The 16411-nt window shown below is 44.3% G+C and overlaps 1 protein-coding gene across 1 annotated transcript in view; it reads left to right on the top strand.

Annotated features, from left to right (window-relative positions):
* LOC138785269 (uncharacterized) overlaps positions 1-16411 on the top strand; it is a 98647-nt gene that overhangs the window by 40671 nt on the left and 41565 nt on the right. Inside the window, exons 7-8 of the mRNA XM_069961062.1 lie at positions 2259-2528; positions 14397-14681. Coding sequence (XP_069817163.1) covers positions 2259-2528; positions 14397-14681 — 555 coding nt within the window. The remainder of the gene's footprint in view (positions 1-2258; positions 2529-14396; positions 14682-16411) is intronic.

Raw genomic sequence — 16411 nt, 5'->3', positions numbered from 1 at the left:
GAGTCCATAACTCTATGGAAAACTGATTCTGAAGCCCCTGAGATGGCAAACCAAATGGGTAAGCAGAGTTAGATAGGTGATAGCCATACAGACAGACAGATAATAAATGTGGCATATATCAGTAATAACATAATCTACATACAGATACAGCTGCATGCAGTCCTTGGACTGACTTACAACAGGACTTAAGTGATGACCTATGACACTATGCTGTTGACAAATGATATAGCCACAAATCCACGACAGATCCTCACCAGTGGCATAGCTACCATGTAGGCAGACCACACAACTGCTACTAAGCCCTGTTGGGCCTTGTAGCAGTTGCGTGGTCTGCCTACAAGGTAGCTATGCCACTGGTGAGGATCTGTGGTGGATTTGTGGCTATATCATCTTTATACTGGTGTCACACGCAAATGCTTATTGTAGTGTTATTCCTGGCTCTCACTCCATGGAATAATTTTTCACCTTTAGATGTTCTGTAGTCTGTAAGTCTACGGTGAAATATAAACCACATTACAAACATTATCCCTGATGAATCAATCCAAGACAAAAATGTGTCTCAGACAGATAGCGACCAATCACAGTTCTTTATGATAAACAACAGTTAAGCTGTGATTGTCTGCTATCTGTATGAGACCGAAGTGAGATATATTTCTATATCAAACTGCTTGATAGATCTGAGCCAATGTCTTTAGCCTTGTGACATTTCTCTGCATTTTCTGCAGTGCTCTGGGGATAAAGTTTTGTTTTCTGGATTTTTCTTTGAGGATTCTCAATAAGACATTGAAGGAGCAGTGTGGCGAACATGTTTATTAAATTATTGTATTGCCCCCCCCTAAAAGTTATACAAATCCCCAATATATCCCCACTCATTATGGGAAATGCTTATAAAGTGCTTTTTACCCTGCACTTACTACTGCATCAAGGCTTCACTTCCTGAATAACATGGTGATGTCACTTCCTTAATAAAATGGTGATGTCACTTCCTTGATAAAATGGTGATGTCACTTCCTGGATAACATGGTGATGTCACAACCCGACTCCCAGAGCTGTGCGGGCTGTGGCTGCTGGAGAGGATGATGGCAGGGGGATGCTCAGTGTCCCTCCAGTGCCCTGTGTCCCTTTGTGTCCCCCTTCCATCATCCTCTCCAGCAGCCACAGCCCGCACAGCTCTGGGAGTCGGGTTTTTACATCACCATTTTTATCAAGGAAGCGACATCACCATGTTATCCAGGAAGTGACATCACCAGGTTATCCAGGAAGTGACATCACCAGGTTATTCAGGAAGTGACATCACCAGGTTATCCAGGAAGTGACATCACCAGGTTATTCAGGAAGTGACATCACCATGTTATCCAGGAAGTGACATCAGCATGTTATGCAGGAAGTGACATCACCATGTTAACCAGGAAGTGACATCACCATGTTATCCAGGAAGTGACATCACCAGGTTATCCAGGAAGTGACATCACCAGGTTATCCAGGAAGTGACATCACCAGGTTATTCAGGAAGTGACATCACCATGTTATCCAGGAAGTGACATCAGCATGTTATGCAGGAAGTGACATCACCATGTTAACCAGGAAGTGAAGCCTTGATGCAGTAGTAAGTGCCAGGGGGAGATTTATCAAAGGGTGTAAAATTTAGACTGGTGCAAACTGCCCACAGCAACCAATCACAGCTCAGTTTTCCTTTCAGCACTGCCTAAAGCTGAGCTGTGATTGGTTGCTGTGGGCAGTTTGCACCAGTCTAAATTTTACACCCTTTGATAAATCTCCCCCTTTATGTGCATTTCCCATAATAAGTGTATGTTGGTGATTTGTATAACTTTTGGGAGGCAATACAATACTTCTCCTTCTCCTTTCAGTGCCAGGAAAATGTATGTACACAATGACAAAACATAACACTGACAATAATACCATAAATTGCTGAAATTATAACCTGATATATATTCTAACCAAGAACATTGGCCAAGACTTATCAATCTGCCTGAAACAGATGGCAATCACAGTCCATTATAGGAAGTTACAGCTGAGCTGTGATTGGTTGCTATCCATGTGTTAGATTTATGTCTCGGGCAGATTGATAAATGTCGGCCATTGTGTGATGGCGACTTATTCTCAGCTGCTTTTCAGGTATCGTTGGGTATAACTGTGCACAGTGTCTTCTATCATAGGTGATCATTACTTTACCGTCCTATTATTGTCGGGTTTGTCAGTATCATTACAATATACAATGGTCACATTTCTCTCTGCAGGAAGAGATCACTTTGTGATCAGATACAGATCCCATCTGATTAATGATATAAAGGAAGTGAATCCGGTTCTAGATGATCTCCGATCCCATAATCTACTGACTGAGGGAGAATATAAAGGTTTACAAGCAATGCCCACACCGGAGGAGAAGATGAGACGTCTATGTGAGATATTCCGCTATCAGTCTGACACAGAGATGGATCAATTCTACATTTCCCTCTGGAGATACAACTACACCGTCATCCATAACCTGGAAATATCAGAGAATTTAGGTAAATCTTCATCTTCCAAAACATCAGCAGGTATAAGGTATAATATACTGTATATTAAGATATTGATATTCTCTCTGAAATCTATCTCCCTTTTGCAGCCAGTGGCTCTATTGCTGATGTATTGATGTTAGCCTGTGCACGTTATGTAGTTTTAGTTTATTTTGTGTTTTTTTTTTTATCTTTTACTTTTTTTGTACTGATAAACATGTAAGACCAGCTGTAGAGAAGGACAAATACCCATTAAGGTTTCTTGTTACATAATGGGAAGGAAATATCATAGGGACCGACAGAGCATGGAGGGCAGCGCTTAACTGCAGTCAGATGTAGATGTAGAATGATCTAGCCCTGTTTCTCTGTTCAATTGGGATAATAAGGGATTTAGACTAATGGTGCGTTTGCACAGATTTATCTGACAGATCTTTGAAGCCAAAGCCAGGGACAGACTATAAACAGGGAACAGGTCGTAAAGGAAAGACGGAGATTTCTCCTCTTTTCAAATCCATTCCTGGCTTTGGCTTAAAAAAAAAAATCTGTCAGATAAATCTCTCTGTGTAAACGCACCATTTAGGCTGGGATCACACTACGTATATTTCAGTCAGTATTGTGGTCCTCCTATTGCAACCAAAACCAGGAGTGGATTAAAAACACAGAAAGGATCTGGTCACACAATGGTGAAATTGAGTGGATGGCCGCCATATAACGGTAAATAACGGCCATTATTTCAATATAACAGCCATTGTTCTAAAATAACAGCAAATATTTGCCATTAAATGGCGGCCATCCACTCAATTTCAACATTGTGTGATCAGATCCTTTCTGTGTTTTCAATCCACTCCTGGTTTTGGTTACAATATGAGGACCACAATACTGACTGACATATACTGTGTGTGAACCCAGCCTTAAGAAGTAGAATTTCACTCTTACTGGTTTGTGCAATGGAATAAAAGAAGTCCCCTCAGTATTGAACATGGATAGTCTCCTGTCCTGTCCTGTGGACCAGAGGAAATGGAAATACTCAGAGGGTTGATCGGTTTTCTCAAATCTATGAAATTCAGTGATTGGATCTTACCTACAAGGTAAATTTTGTGTATTGTGCCTTTAAGAAATCTTTTCAGTAAAGTTATTTGTTCTGCAACTACCTCTGACTCTGGGTTTACGTCTTGCACCAGTGCACTACATGTGGGGGTTGAAGAAATACCTAAAAAGGCATGTTTTGGTCCCAGGGAGAGCTAACTATCACTCCGAGCCCCATGACATGTGCCGCAGCGGTACTGCAACATCCTGCTAATAACACCTGCAGCCCTTTGGTTACCACACCACTTTGCATGGTGTACACAAACAGGATTAGACTTTGTATGCCTGGAAACCCTAAAAACCTTACAGCTGGACCTTGTTGTGCAAGTTGAAAAAGTAATGTCTGTGACTTTTAAAAAGTTTAGGAAGCGACTGTGTGCATTACTTGCTCTATGATTTTTCTTGTGCAGCAAATGCAGCCAGAGCAGTGCATCAGGGGTTAATTCCGACCCTTCTACTCTCCTGCACACATCAGCATCCCTGTACTGCCTCCCAGCAGGCCCCTACAGCACTGCCTCTTCACCGGTGTGAGGAGGAACCAAAGTTCACTGTTTCTGTTGCAGTGGGGAAAAAGAAAAAACATAGACCCAATCAGGAAGTTTTGTGTGAACACGGCCTTGATGTTCTGCAACAGCTGTGGGCAGGGAATGTGTAGAGGTCTATGGACAGCTGATGGAAAGCAATGCATTCTGGAACTTTTAGTACTGAGCAACTGCTGAACCAGGAAGTACAGCCACAAAATACAGAACTAAGACCCCCATTTCTTCATGCTCCCTGCAGTGTCTGTCAGCCCTTGTGTTTCCCATTCTCTCCATTCCTGCTGTAATGTGCCTGCACTTAAACTCAGCTATACACACTGATGCTATAATGTGCCTGCACTTACACTCAGCTATAAACACTGCTGCTATAATCTGCCTGCATTTACACTCAGCTATACACACTGCTGCTATAATCTGCCTGCACTAACACTCAGCCATTCACACTGCTGTATACAAAAGTTTCTGTCACTGTCCTCCTGCACAGCTCTGTGATTCTCACTTCCTGACTGGTCCATGCTGAACAAACCCCCTTCCCCATTGCTGTCATGTGACCACACAGACCTGTGACAGCAGCCCTGCTTCTCTATTCTATCACATATCCAGCTGCAGTGTTATCAGGGTTATACAGTTACTATACATTATATACCACATGCTGCTATACTGTACAGTAACTTATGTATCACATATCCAGCTGCTGTGTTATCAGGGTTATACAGTTACTATACATTATATACCACATGCTGATTGCTATACTGTACAGTTACTTATATATCACATATCCAGCTGCTGTGTTATCAGGGTTATACAGTTACTATACATTATATACCACATGCTGCTATACTGTACAGTAACTTATATATCACATATCCAGCTGCTGTGTTATTAGGGTTATGCAGTTACTATACATTATACACCACATGCTGCTATACTGTACAGTAACTTATATATCACATATCCAGCTGCAGTGTTATCAGGGTTATGCAGTTACTATACATTATACACCACATGCTGCTATACTGTACAGTAACTTATATATCACATATCCAGCTGCTGTGTTATCAGGGTTATACAGTTACTATACATTATACACCACATGCTGCTATACTGTACAGTAACTTATATATCACATATCCAGCTGCTGTGTTATCAGGGTTAGACAGTTACTATATATTATACACCACATGCTGCTATACTGTACAGTAACTTATGTATCACATATCCAGCTGCTGTGTTATCAGGGTTATACAGTTACTATACATTATATACCACATGCTGCTATACTGTACAGTAACTTATATATCACATATCCAGCTGCTGTGTTATCAGGGTTATACAGTTACTATACATTATACACCACATGCTGCTATACTGTACAGTAACTTATGTATCACATATCCAGCTGCTGTGTTATTAGAGTTATACAGTTACTATACATTATACACCACATGCTGCTATACTGTACAGTAACTTATAATCACATATTCAGCTGTTTCTAAATGTTTGTTTCATCTGTTCTACATGTTATTCAGAATAAAAAAATCAAAAACTAACACTGCACCTCCCCCTGAATACACCATCCCCACTGTGTAACATGGCGGGAACAGCAACATGCTGGGCTGGAGGCTTTTCTTTAGCCGGGACTGGAAAGCTGCTCAGAGCACAGGCAAATTCTGAAGAAAAACATGTTAGAGGCTGCTAAATACATGAGCTTGGGGGAGATTCCCCACCCTCACCATTCAGCCAGAGCTACAATGGGTTACATCACATGGATGTGTTCAGGGCCGCCGATAGGGCAGTACAAGTGGTACTGCCGTATGGGGCCCGGACCCTAAGAGACATGGGGGGGGGGGGGCCCGCCGGCCGGCACCCCCCGACCGCTACGCTAGGGGGGCCCGCACGGCCCCCCCTTGCCACCTGTTTTTGAGCATCCAGAGAAGCTGCGGCCGCGCAGCTTCTCGGGATGCACAGATTGCTTTGATGTTCCGCCCGCACAGTGAGTGGGCGGAACATTAAAGCGATCAGAATACAGGAGCAGGACCTGTCAGTGTCCTCCTCCTGTATTCCCTCCCATAGGCTGCCGGCACTTCATACCAGCAGCCTATGGGAAGCCGGGCCGTGACCTCTCCGGCAGGCGTGATGATGTGACGTCAACACGCCTGTCGGAAGTCCCGTCCCTGCGGCTCGCAAGATGGAGCCCGAAGAGGAGGAGGAAGAGCTGCTGCCTGCACAGCGCGGATATGGTGAGTAGGATGTTTGTTTTTTTAGGGGCACAGCTACTACATTATCTGTACTCAGAGATATCACTGTGTTATCTGTGGTGTTACATAGGACTGCAGGTGACAGCTACTACATTATCTGTACTCAGAGATATCACTGTGTTATCTGTGGTGTTACATAGGACTGCAGGGGACATCTACTACATTATCTGTACTCAGAGATATCACTGTGTTATCTGTGGTGTTACATAGGACTGCAGGTGACATCTACATTATCTGTACTCAGAGGGATATCACTGTGTTATCTGTGCTGTTACATAGGACTGCAGGTGAAATCTACTACATTATCTGTACTCAGAGGGATAGCACTGTGTTATGTGGTGTTACATAGGACTGCAGGTAATATCAGGTGATTTCTCCAGGTTGCAGAAGTTCAAACTTCATCGTGCCCTGGTGTGCTGGTGTCTGTATGTCTGTATACATGTGTGCTGGTGTCTGGATACATGTGTGCTGGTGTCTGTATGTCTGTATACATGTGTGCTGGTGTCTGGATACATGTGTGCTGGTGTCTGTATGTCTGTATACATGTGTGCTGGTGTCTGGATACATGTGTGCTGGTGTCTGGATACATGTGTGCTGGTGTCTGGATACATGTGTGCTGGTGTCTGGATACATGTGTGCTGGTGTCTGTGTGTGAGATCAATTCTAGAGAACTGGCTCATATACCCCATTTTCCCCAGTGGCTTAAAATGTAACCTCTGTTATACAGTTATAAAATTGTAGAAACTAAATGTGAACAAGGTGCAATTCAAATAGACACTCACTTGTATAGCTGTCTCTTGTGCTCTGTATGCAGTGCATTATATTCACCCCTGCAACGTACAATTTATAGCGTGTCTACAAGCCCAGCGGGGCTCATTATGATGGAGACTAAAACTTATACAAGAGTGGGGTAGGGGTTCCCCTGTATTCAGAATGCTGTTGAGTGCTAGGCAATGCCCTGTCTGGGATTATTGAATTTCGAGGGTCTATGCAGAGCAGGATAAAGACACCTCTGCTGCACAAGCAGGATCTCCTAGAAAGCGTTCTTACCGCCATGTATTCGCTATCACTGTCTTGGGTGAGCTAAACTAGTCTGCCCGGGGGTGGGATTTGTATATGCTCACTAACATGGAACAGCCTCATTATATTAGCCTTATCAACATATTCTATGTTAGTGAGCATACCGGGGGGGGGGGGGGGTATTGGTGAACATATACAAATCAAACAGCCCCCCAGACCCGCGAAATTCAATAACCCCAAACGGGGCATTGCCTAGTACGCAACAGCATTCTGAATACAGGGGAACCCCTACCCCACTCTTGTATAAGTTTTAGTCTCCATCATAATGAGCCCCGCTGGGCTTGTAGACACGCTATAAATTGTACGTTGCAGGGGTGAATATAATGCACTGCATACAGAGCACAAGAGACAGCTATACAAGTAAGTGTCTATTTGAATTGCACCTTGTTCACATTTAGTTTCTACAATTTTATAACTGTATAACAGAGGTTACATTTTAAGCCACTGGGGAAAATGGAGTATATGAGCCAGTTCTCTAGAATTGATCTGAACCAAATTATACCTCCCAGCAAGGCGTGGGTCGAACACACAATTTTTTTTTTATTAATGTGGGGGGCCCAGACACTTTGGTTGTATGGGGCCCCGAAATTCCTGATGGCGGCCCTGGGTGTGTTATACTGGTCCAGTCGCAGTCCAGACCTAAATCCCAGTGAGAATCTGTGACAAGGCTTGATAATCACTGTGTACAGACCTCTCCATCCAATCTGACTGTGCTTCAGATCTTCTGCAAAGAAGAACAGGCAACAATGTCAGCGATAGATGTAAGAACAGAACCTTGTAGCTGTAATTGTAGAGAGAGGTCCTAGAAAGTACTGACTCAGGGCCCTAATACAAATACACCCCACACCCCATTAGATTTTTTTTTCTTTTAAGAGCAACTATTAGCAGGTTAGATTAATCTAACCTGCTGATAGCCTCCTATTGCACAGGAGGTGTGGAGGATGAAGATAAGTTTCTTACCTTTATCCTTGGCTCTGTTCCCATACAGTCAGTTGTTCACTCCTCGGTCCGGTAAGACCATTGCAGCACTGGGGAACTGTTAGGCCTGCCCCAGCCCCATAGTGCCAATCTGCCCCCGGATCGGTACTGTGAGGGAGGGGCAGTGCTCCGAACATCGCTCCAGTGCTCCAACTATATTACCGGACAGAGGAGTAAACAACTGACTATATGGGAACGGCACAGAGGATGAAGGTAACAGACCCCTGCGCAGTAGGGGGCTATAAGCAGGTTAGATTTGTCTAAACTGCTAATAGTTCCCCTTTAACCCCTTGCCAATGTTCGTTTTAAATTTTTGTTTTTTCCTCCTCATATTTAAAAGGCCACAGCGCTTTTAAATCTACAGACCTACATGAGCCTTTTTTTTGCGCCACTAATTGTACTTTGCAATGACAGACTTAATTTTTGCATAAAATACGCTGCAAACCCAGAAAAAAATTTATATAAGCGGTGAAATTGAAATTGAAATTTTATTTGGGGAGGGGGTTGTGTTTACGCCATGATCCCTCTGGTAAAACTGACATGTAATCTATGTTCCTCAAGTCGATACGATTACAACGATATGTAACTTTTAGTTTATTTGACAGCTTTTAAAAAATTAAAACCTTTTAAAAAATAAAACGTTCCTTGAAATTGCTCTATTCTAGGAATAAGCGAACTTTTGAAAAGTTTGGTTCAATCCGATGAACTTTCGTGAAGTTCGGATTCGTCTAAACCGAAAACGAACCTTGCTCTAACGGCTGAATAATTGCAGCTACAATAGTGGGAGTGTGATAGGGTATAGTTTCGTTTAGTTGCAGTTGATATTACAATGAAAAAAGTGGGGGGGGGGAGTGCAAAAATACGGAGAATAAATAAATAATAATAATAGGAATAATGATAATAATAATAAAATATAGTGAATAAAAGTGACAAAAAAGATTGAAAAAAAAAAGTTTACAAGGAGGATGCGGCAGCACTTGATTGCACCCAGGCCAGTATTGTTGAGAAGAGACAAGTTGAGCAGCAGGAGGAGGCAGCAGTTGATTGCTCGCCTCTCAGGCCAGTAATTTTGAGAAGAGACAAGTCGAGAAACAGGAGGAGGCATCAGTAGATTTCTCAACAATACTGGCCTGAGAGGCGAGCAATCAACTGCTGCCTCCTCCTGCTGCTCAACTTGTCTCTTTTCAACAATACTGGTCTGAGAGGCGAGCAATCAACTGCTGCCTCCTCCTGCTGCTCAACTTGTCTCTTCTCAACAATACTGGCCTGAGAGGCGAGCAATCTACTGCTGCTTCCTCCTGTTTCGACTTGTCTCTTCTCAACAATACTGGCTTGAGAGGCGAGCAATCTACAGCTGCCTCCTCCTGTTTCTCGACTTGTCTCTTCTCAATAATACTGGCCTGAGAGGCGAGCAATCAACTGCTGCCTCCTCCTGCTGCTCAACTTGTCTCTTCTCAACAATACTGGTCTGAGAGGCGAGCAATCAACTGCTGCCTCCTCCTGCTGCTCAAATTGTCTCTTCTCAACAATACTGGCCTTAGAGGCGAGCAGAGACAAGTTGAGCAGCAGGAGGAGGCAGCAGTTGATTGCTCGCCTCTCAGGCCAATATTGTTGAGAAGAGACAAGTCGAGAAACAGGAGGAGGCAGCAGTAGATTACTCGCCTCTCAGGCCAGTATTATCAAGAAGAGACAAGTCGAGAAACAGGAGGAGGCAGCAGTAGATTGCTCGCCTCTCAGGCCAGTATTGTTGAGAAGAGACAAGTTGAGCAGCAGGAGAAGGCAGCAGTTGATTGATTCCAGTCCAGTATTATTGAGGAGAGGCTACTTGAGCAGGAGGCAGCAGTTGATTGATTCCAGGCCAGTATTATCGAGGAGAGGCTACTTGAGGAGGAGGAGGCAGCAGTTGATTGATTCCAGGCCTGTATTATCGAGGAGAGGCTACTTGAGATGGAGGAGGCAGCAGTTGATTGATTCCAGGCCAGTATTACGGAGGAGAGGCTACTTGAGGAGGAGGAGCCAGCAGTTGATCGATTCCAGGCCAGTATGTTTAAAAACAGACTACTTGAGGAGCAGGAGGAGGCAGGAGTTGATCGATTCCAGGCCAGTATATTTAAAAACAGACTACTTGAGGAGCAGGAGGAGGCAGGAGTTGATCGATTCCAGGCCAGTATTATTGAGGACAGGTTATCACAAACGAACAAACAACCTTTTTTTTTTTTTTTTTTTTTTTTTTTTTACTTTTTTAGGGTTTTTTTTAACAACTTTTTTGGTTGCAGCTATACGGAGTTGACGGCACCCACTACAGCAGCAACAACTAGCGTCTCCTCAGTCACAGAACGGTAGCTGGTTCTGACTCTTCTCACTTTTCTCTGTCTTGTTTTTTTATCTTCCTAGATATCACAAGTTTTTTTACTTCCTATCTCTGCCTATCTCTCCCTCTCTCTACCCCCCTGTAGCTATCTACTTGTTTGCTTATCTATCTATGTGCTTTCCCTCCCTAACTAGCACGGAGCTCCTCTCTCTCTGCAGTCTAGACACACAATGAGAAAGAGCAGGGACGCTCAGGCACTTCCTGTTCCTGGAGTGGCGTCACACACCTTGATATTCACATAAAAACAGGATAAAAGGGATTATAGGAGTAATAATTCCTTGTATCCTCTTCCATTCTGTGAAAACAATACAGTTTTGCGACGCCATTGCGATTTTAACGGTTCGCTCATCCCTACTCTATTCCCATCCTTAAAGCGCTTTTTTTCTTTGGTCTATGGGGCTGTGTGAGTTGTCATTTTTTGTGCCATGATCTGTATTTTCTATCAGTGCCTTACTTGCGTATATAGGACTTTTTCATCGCTTTTTATCAATATTTTACACCATGCCAGATCAGAAATGTGATAATTTAATAGTTTGATACCAAATATGTCTATTTATTCATTTATTTATTTTTATTTATAAAATGGGAAAAGGTGGGTGATTCTGACTTAGAGGAGGGGATTTTTTTTTATTAATAAAAACACTTTTTTTTCCACATACATTAATTAGAAGTCCACCTGGGGGACTTCTGTATACACAGCACTGATCCCTCTGGGGGACTTCTGTATACACAGCACTAATCCCTCTGGGGGACTTCTGTATACACAGCACTGATCTCCCATTGAGATCAATGCTGTGTATATAATAGAGCACTCATTCATTAGATCAGTGCTTTATTACTCTGGTCTGCTGCAGACTAGATACACTGATTGCTGAGACGTGATCAGTGTAATTCCGACGCTGAGCCCCGGCCCGGCCAGTGTAACAGATCTCGGACATCCGCCACTAGACACCAGGGATAGGAGAACCGCAAGACATTTAAATGCATCTGTCATGTTTGACAGCTGCATATAACTGTCCTAATTGGCAGGTGTGGCGATCGGCCACACCTGCTAATAGCCGCGGTCCCAGGCTGCAGAAAGCAGCTGGGATTGCGGCGGTTCAGAGCGGGGTCGCGGTGTGGCCCCTCTCTGAACCTCAATAATATGTAATAAGTTGTGTATAGCGTACGAGAAATACCTTGTACTGTAGCACTCCAATCTTGCTCCACGTAGTCGCAACATATACTCACAAGAATGCAGACTTTCTGAATTTTGCTTTTTAATTCGGCTTCTCATACAGGACATAATAAGGTGCTCACTGGCTGAACCTCCCCACCCACCTACTTCCTGCGGAGGGAAGGGATTAAATGTACATGTTTTTATTTTTCTATGTTTCTTTACACTCACAATTACTTGCTACTTTGTTTTCGTCGATAACATTTAAAAAAAAAAAAAATAGAATACATTGTTTGTGAGTGTAATGTGAAATATGTGAAAAAGTTCAAGAGGTATGAAGAAGTTTACAAACATCAGCCATCATGCTTGTATCTGTCAGCTGCTGACTTACAATATAGGAAAATATACTATAACCATTTGGTCAGTCATGGTGTGAATACGGCCTAAACTGTTCTCCTCATCTCATGTACACTGATCGTCCTTTTTCTGGACGTCACTAAGGAAACAATCACATCCCATTTCTGTCACATGTTGGAGATAAATGTTTCTGGTATCTACAAAAGTTTTTTCTGGCCTATACCTATGGCATATTTACAGCAAGTCCTGTGACCTTAATGGAGTAAACCTAATCTACTAGTGCAGGGCCGTAGCTAGGGGGGGCAAGGGCGGCAGCTGCCCCGGGCGCCGAGACCAGGGGGGGCGCCATCACAGGGAGCAGAGAGAAGGATCACAGTGGATGAGGCAGCCTGGAAGCCTCCTGCTCTCTGCTAGTGTGGAGAGGCAGGGGACGATTTTTACTTGATCAAAAGAGGTATTTCCCATACTGTATTGGCTCTTCAGCTGTTGCAGAACTACAACTCCCATCATGTCTGGACAGCCAAAGTTTTAGCTTTGACTGTCTATGTATGATGGGAGTTGTAGTTTTGCAACAGCTGGTGAGGCAAGGTTCCCTATGCCAATCTATAAAGCACCTGTATCTGTATATACAGCGACCATGATACAGGAGTCATTTTTCTAAATTATTTCTATTTTGAGTTTGGTGATAGAAAACCTTACTGGAGGTATTGCTGCTGCTGTTGTCTCCGCTGCTGAGTGGAGTTGATCTGAACCTCGGGAAATCCTAGGTTCTATAGAACTCGAACATTCATGAACCTGCCGCATTAGATTGCTGATGCCTTATCGGTCCGTGGGGAAGGAGGAGACAGCCCGGGTATCGACTGGAATTCTGGGATTCAGCCAAGGTAATAGCCGGGCAGTCTCCTCCTTCCCCACGAACCGGGAAGGCATCAGCAATCTAATGCGGCAGGTTTGTGAATGTACAAGTTGTACATTGTACAATGTACAATCGAACCTAGGATTTCCCGAAGTTTGATCAACTCTACTGCATTAGGAGACAGCACCATAGAATCACATTACACTGGGTGTCACACTGGAGATAGATCAGGAAGCTTTGCCTCCTAATCCACAGGTACAGACAGCAGGGAACGGAGACAACGGCGCCTCCTCGGGTACAGACAGCAGGGAGCGGAGATAACGCTGCCTGCTCAGGTACAGACAGCAGGGAGCGGAGACAACGCCGCCTCCTCAGGTACAGACAGCAGGGAGCGGAGACAACGGCGCCTCCTCAGGTACAGACAGCAGGGAGCGGAGACAACGGCGCCTCCTCAGGTACAGACTGCAGGGAGCAGAGACAACGGCGCCTCCTCAGGTACAGACAGCAGGGAGCGGAGACAACGCCGCCTCCTCAGGTACAGACAGCAGGGAGCGGAGACAACGGCGCCTCCTCAGGTACAGACTGCAGGGAGCAGAGACAACGGCGCCTCCTCAGGTACAGACAGCAGGGAGCAGAGACAACGGCGCTTCCACAGTTACAAACAGCAGGGAGCGGAGACAATGGAGCCTCCACAGATGCAGGGAGCGGAGACAACGGCGCCTCCATTAAGGTACTTAGGGACCAAATTTTAAATGTGAACATTCCAGGTACACAGTAAATATGACATTATGTATCCCATATTGAGAACACCACACTAGTGTTGCCGGGAGAGATGACCGAATCGCTTATCTAAACTTCATTAAGAAAAAAAAAAATAATAATAATAAAAATATATCTATATATATACACATGGGCCCCCCATGTGCTTACTGCGCATACAAGGGGGAAGGGGGGGCAAATTGAATCTTTGCCGCGGGTGCAGGAGAGCCTAGCTACACCTCTGTACTAGTGACCACATTCTGTCCATATCCCAATCATATTCCACAAGAACATAAGCTATTGCAGCGTTATACCTCCGACATGTGACAGAAACTGCTGTAAATGGCCCCAAAATTATCTGCAATAAATGACACCATGTAAGACATTAGATTGTTACTCCTCATCCTTCTGTGTGATTCTTGTATTTCTTGTCTCTACAGCCGGAGATCACTTTATAGACCGACACAGAGAAGAGCTGATTGGCCGAATAAAGATTGTACGTCCAGTTATATTTGATCTGTACCAGAGTGATCTGCTGACAGGAGAAGAGCGGGATTATATAATGGAGACATCAGAGCCTGAGGACCAGATGAGACGTCTGTATGATGTTATCAGATACTTGGACGATGATGAGAAGGAGAAGGTTTATGCCGCTTTGTATAAGTACAATACCAGGGTCATCGATTTCCTTATAAACCTGAGAGATTCATCACCATTAGATAAAAGTAAGTATTGGGCTGTGTTTCCACACTTTATTTAAAATCTTTTTTATTTAAAATAACGTTCGTTCTCTTTCTTCAATATTCCCATTGAAGTTAATGGAAAAAAATGTTCATCTGTTCACAATGGATATGGGATGGACCCTTGCTTTCCCTAGAAACAACTCCCAAAAACATTAAACACAGACTATAAAAAGAATGCAAAAAACAAACTTTTTGGTGTTAAGATGGCCACAGCTTTATTTTCTATCACAGGACAAAAACCATCCCAGGAGCCGGGTGAAGTGCTCAGTCACTGGGATTTACGGACACTGTGAGATCCCCAGCAGTCTGCCATGTAGCACCCGGCAAGACAGCAATAAAGGGGGCGGCACGTTCTGGCTGCCATTCTAGCAGAGCCCGTCCACTTTAAGGCCCCACTGAAGATCCTCACTCCTGTGCTTAAAGAGGGTATTTCCCCCAAGAGATAAAAAAAAATAAAATGCTCCTAAACCTAGCTGGTCTTACTCAGCAAGTGTGGGTGAGTCGCGGGGGGGGGGGGGGGGGGGGGGAGGGGCTTGTGCCGTGGGTGAGTTGCTGGGGGGGCGTTGAGCTGCAGGGGGGGCCGCGGGTGAGAGCCGTGGGAGGACAATGTCAGGGGGCACGGTGTGGGGTCCACAGGTGAGCTCAAGGGCGGGGGGCACACAGGTGACCTGGGGTGAGGGAGACACTGATCAGCAGCAGCTGTCAGTGTCCTCCCTCACTTCAGTGGACTGAGTTAGAAGCGCTAACCCGGCCCATTGAAGAGACGGAGGACACGTGATGCCGACATGGAGGGTGGGGGCCAGGAGCGTGTCGGAGTGGATGGAGTTTTGATGACTCTATGCATTCAGTGGGGGTGAATGCACCTAGATAATAGCAAAACTCTGCAGAATCCATAATAAGTTGATATTGGAAAGATGGAAAGCTATGGGTGGGCAAAGTATTAATGCAAAAAAAAATAAGTAATGAGTCCACCATAACTTGCCTGCAACTTCCACCGACTCCTGAACCATCACAGAGAGGCGACCGCCACAAACCAGCTGACCCTAATACTGAAAGATGCAGTAACACCAAATAGTGTATACAGTATGCAATGGAAACTGCCTATACCAAAGCAAAGTCTAGCTTCAAGACAAAATAATTATGTAATAATATATGGCTGATTATACAGTAGCCAACATGAGACAGCTGTAGTTGTAATACTATAAATATAAAATCAGATAAACAGACCATAGTAATGACCATAACCTGCAATACATGTATAGAGAATTCCATAATTTTCCCAGTTCTGTAGTTTCCATCAATTCCCCAAGACAATAAATATTTAGATCTTCCTGAAGTGTGACAATAACTGTAATCTGTAATAAGTTATATATCCCCCATCCCTATAGGTATACACCCTTCATAGCTCACAGCTTGGAGTAACTGTCCCCGTTCTAGTAGAAGCATTAGGATTACCTCTGCTCCTAAACACCCAGCAATGCTCTGTGAACCCCACTGACTATCAGCATAAAAGGACATAAAGGGGGGGATTTATGAAGACTGGCGTACAAGTACGCCGGTCTTATATTAGGCCTCGCCCCCTTTTCCCCAGAAGGATTCACTAAGAGGCGCCCATCGGGTGAGCGTGGCATATGGCAGGTGCACACCAGGGAGAAGGGGCGAATCTGCACCTTCTCCCTGGCGTACGCCTCGGCCGGACTGTTCATAAATGT

This window comes from Dendropsophus ebraccatus, chromosome 1 (genome assembly GCF_027789765.1).
Source record: "Dendropsophus ebraccatus isolate aDenEbr1 chromosome 1, aDenEbr1.pat, whole genome shotgun sequence".
NCBI lineage: Eukaryota > Metazoa > Chordata > Amphibia > Anura > Hylidae > Dendropsophus > Dendropsophus ebraccatus.
The sequence above is the reverse complement of the archived record's forward strand: the minus strand, read 5'-3'. Positions and strand labels throughout refer to the sequence as shown.